Source organism: Atta colombica, unplaced genomic scaffold, assembly GCF_001594045.1.
Source record: "Atta colombica isolate Treedump-2 unplaced genomic scaffold, Acol1.0 scaffold7, whole genome shotgun sequence".
NCBI classification, from domain to species: Eukaryota; Metazoa; Arthropoda; class Insecta; order Hymenoptera; family Formicidae; genus Atta; species Atta colombica.
In genome coordinates, this window is record NW_017259561.1 from 1658400 (window position 1) to 1661112 (window position 2713).

At 28.9% G+C, this 2713-nt stretch overlaps 1 protein-coding gene across 1 annotated transcript in view; it reads left to right on the plus strand.

The window, feature by feature from the left end:
- Positions 1 to 2493, plus strand: part of LOC108692339 (endocuticle structural glycoprotein SgAbd-2-like) — a 4046-nt gene extending 1553 nt beyond the window's left edge. The window contains exons 3-4 of the mRNA XM_018200538.1: positions 415 to 562; positions 2005 to 2493. Of these exons, the coding sequence (XP_018056027.1) occupies positions 415 to 562; positions 2005 to 2253 (397 nt within the window). The 3' untranslated portion in view covers positions 2254 to 2493. The remainder of the gene's footprint in view (positions 1 to 414; positions 563 to 2004) is intronic.
- Positions 2494 to 2713: the final 220 nt, after the last annotated feature.

Sequence of the window (2713 nt, forward strand, 5' to 3'; positions counted from 1 at the left end):
GCGCGCGCGCGCGCGTGTGTGTGTGTGTGTGTGTATTCATATATGTATAAAAGTAATTTTAAAACTATAAGATTATGATAAAACATATATGTTTCGTTAATCATAAAAAATTGATGAATCTAAAATAATTAAATAGTAAATTTTGCAAATTCTACATATTCTTATCATTAAAATTCTTATCGTTTAAAATATCGTTAAAAGTTATTATTTATTATTAAAATTAAAATTGGTCTTTAATACTTAATATTTTTTATTACTGTTTATTACTTTTTATTACTGTTTCTGTTTCCTAGATTAATTACTGTTTAATATTGATATAAGCACAAATACAGATACAAAACTAAAATAGTTTTTGTTATTATAAATGAAAGTTTAAAATTCATTATGCGAAATAGTTTCAATTTTTTACCGTAGGTCTCCTGCAAAGCCATTTATAGCTATTCGAAATCAGCATAAGGATTCATCGCCTGATGGATCTTACACTTTCAGTTATGAAACCGAGAATGGAATTTCAGTCTCCGAAAGCGGATACCCTCAAGTCGGGCCTCAGGGTCAAACGGAGGTAAAAAAAAAATCATGCTGTATTGTTTCGAATGTTTAACACATCTAATTTAGCTTCACAAAAATTCAATTGTTTGCAAAGTCACATACAAAAAAAAACTTGATTCCTTTATGAAGATTTTATTAAAATTTATCAAAAATTAAACTGAAGGTTTAATTTAATTAAAATTCTATTAGTAGTTTTTTTATAATTAATTACATTTGTATCGTTAATTAAATATATTTATTATGTTGTGCTATTTATTATAATCTACTTAATAATATTAGTCAACGTTAACATAATTATTAACAATTAAATTCAGAGTTATTACTATAATAGTATAAACTATCATCATAAATATATAAAGATTTAACATGGTTGAGATACTTAAGAAGAAACTTATTAAGTTATAAAACTTATTAAGAATTACTTATAGAAAACTTATAGAATACTTATAGAAAAATTTATATAAGAATTTTTATAAAAAACTTATTTTAAAAAATTCTATGTTCATCAGAAACTTAAATGCCTTTATGTATCCTAGATGTGACGGATGTTACATCATTAATAGAAATTAGTAATTTCGTATGCGTATTATATAATATGCAAATCTCATTTCTTAATATTATAATTTTAATCAGCACTTTTTTTCTTCTTGAATAGTTTTAATCAATTCTGCTATTATTATTTTAACATATATTATTGCTATTTATTATTTATTATTTTTAATATTTATTTTGGATAATTTTTTGTTAATTATATTTTTATTGGCAAAATTTTTTTTTTTAATTCTTTATTCATTAATTAAAGAGTTGGTCACTGACGCAGCAGTTAAATCTAGCTTCTTAAAACATGATTTACACGGAGTGATTTTTATTCGCTAGAAGCTACGTCTAGTAACATCATTAATTCGTCAGCGAATTCTCTCGACTCTGCTGCTATGCGCTTAAAGCAAGCTTCTTAATTCGTCAGCGAATTCACTGATGAAAGCTTTTTCTACACGCTTGTTTTTTATTCGTTAGTGACTAAAATTTTGAAGCCTTTGACCACAGCATCGAGTGGTCGCTAATGATCAAGAATGTGAAAAATTCATCTTTTCACGCTGACGACTTAAAAATTTGCTCTGAAAGAGCAGCAAGAAGCTAACGACAAGTGTTGAAAGCGATATTCGCCACGACTATATGCTAATAAGAACAAACTCTAGAAGAAGTTTTTAGTTGCGAGTTCGCTATGACATCACTACAGCGGTTTTCTAGCAAATAAAAGTTGTCCCGTATAAATCATGTTTAGATTTGATCGTTTAATTTTTTTCAAATTTGAAAACGCTACCCAAAAAAATGTCTCAACAAATTTTACAATCAATTACAATCAAGGTATAAAATTTGTTTTTCTCAAGCTCTAATTATATCGTAATTATTATATGTATATGTTAATTATATGTATATGTTAATCAATTTATATAGGTGGTCCAAGGTAGTTTTTCATACCACGCACCCGACGGAACCCCCATTACCATCCAATATACAGCTGATGAAAATGGTTTTCATGCTGAAGGTGCCCACATTCCTACGCCGCCCCCTATCCCAGAAGCCATTAGAAGAGCGCTCGCGGCAAATCCATCTAGGCCCGATGATGAGAAGTACGACCGGCAACCTTTCCAGCAGAGATTCAGTGGATCAACATACAATGCCAATTCATTTCGAAAATTTTAATTTCATCATATGATCTGCAAAATCCTCCATGATACACCCACGACACAATCCAGCCTGTCCAGCGAATCCTCTACTGGAGGGAGGGTCAGCTAAATATCGATATGTGTTGAATCATTTTTTTCTCCTCCCCAGCCGCTAATGCGAAGTGAATGTGTACATAGGATACAGTATGGTGGATAACAAAACAGTATCGATTCTTATTAAAAAATATTATGCAATAAATCAATATATATATAAAATGCTTTTGTGTTTGAATTTTTTTCTAATAATTATACAGTTTAATCATCTCAAAAATCAATACAATCAAGACGTTTAACCAATCAGAAAAAAGAAAATCGATTTCAAGATCGATTTTAGTGAATTTTGCTTTGATTGGTTAAATTTCAATTCAATCTCAATCTCTAATCTGATCATGTCTTTAGGTTTATTCGACGCGTTTTTGCATAAAACGAAAGAATCT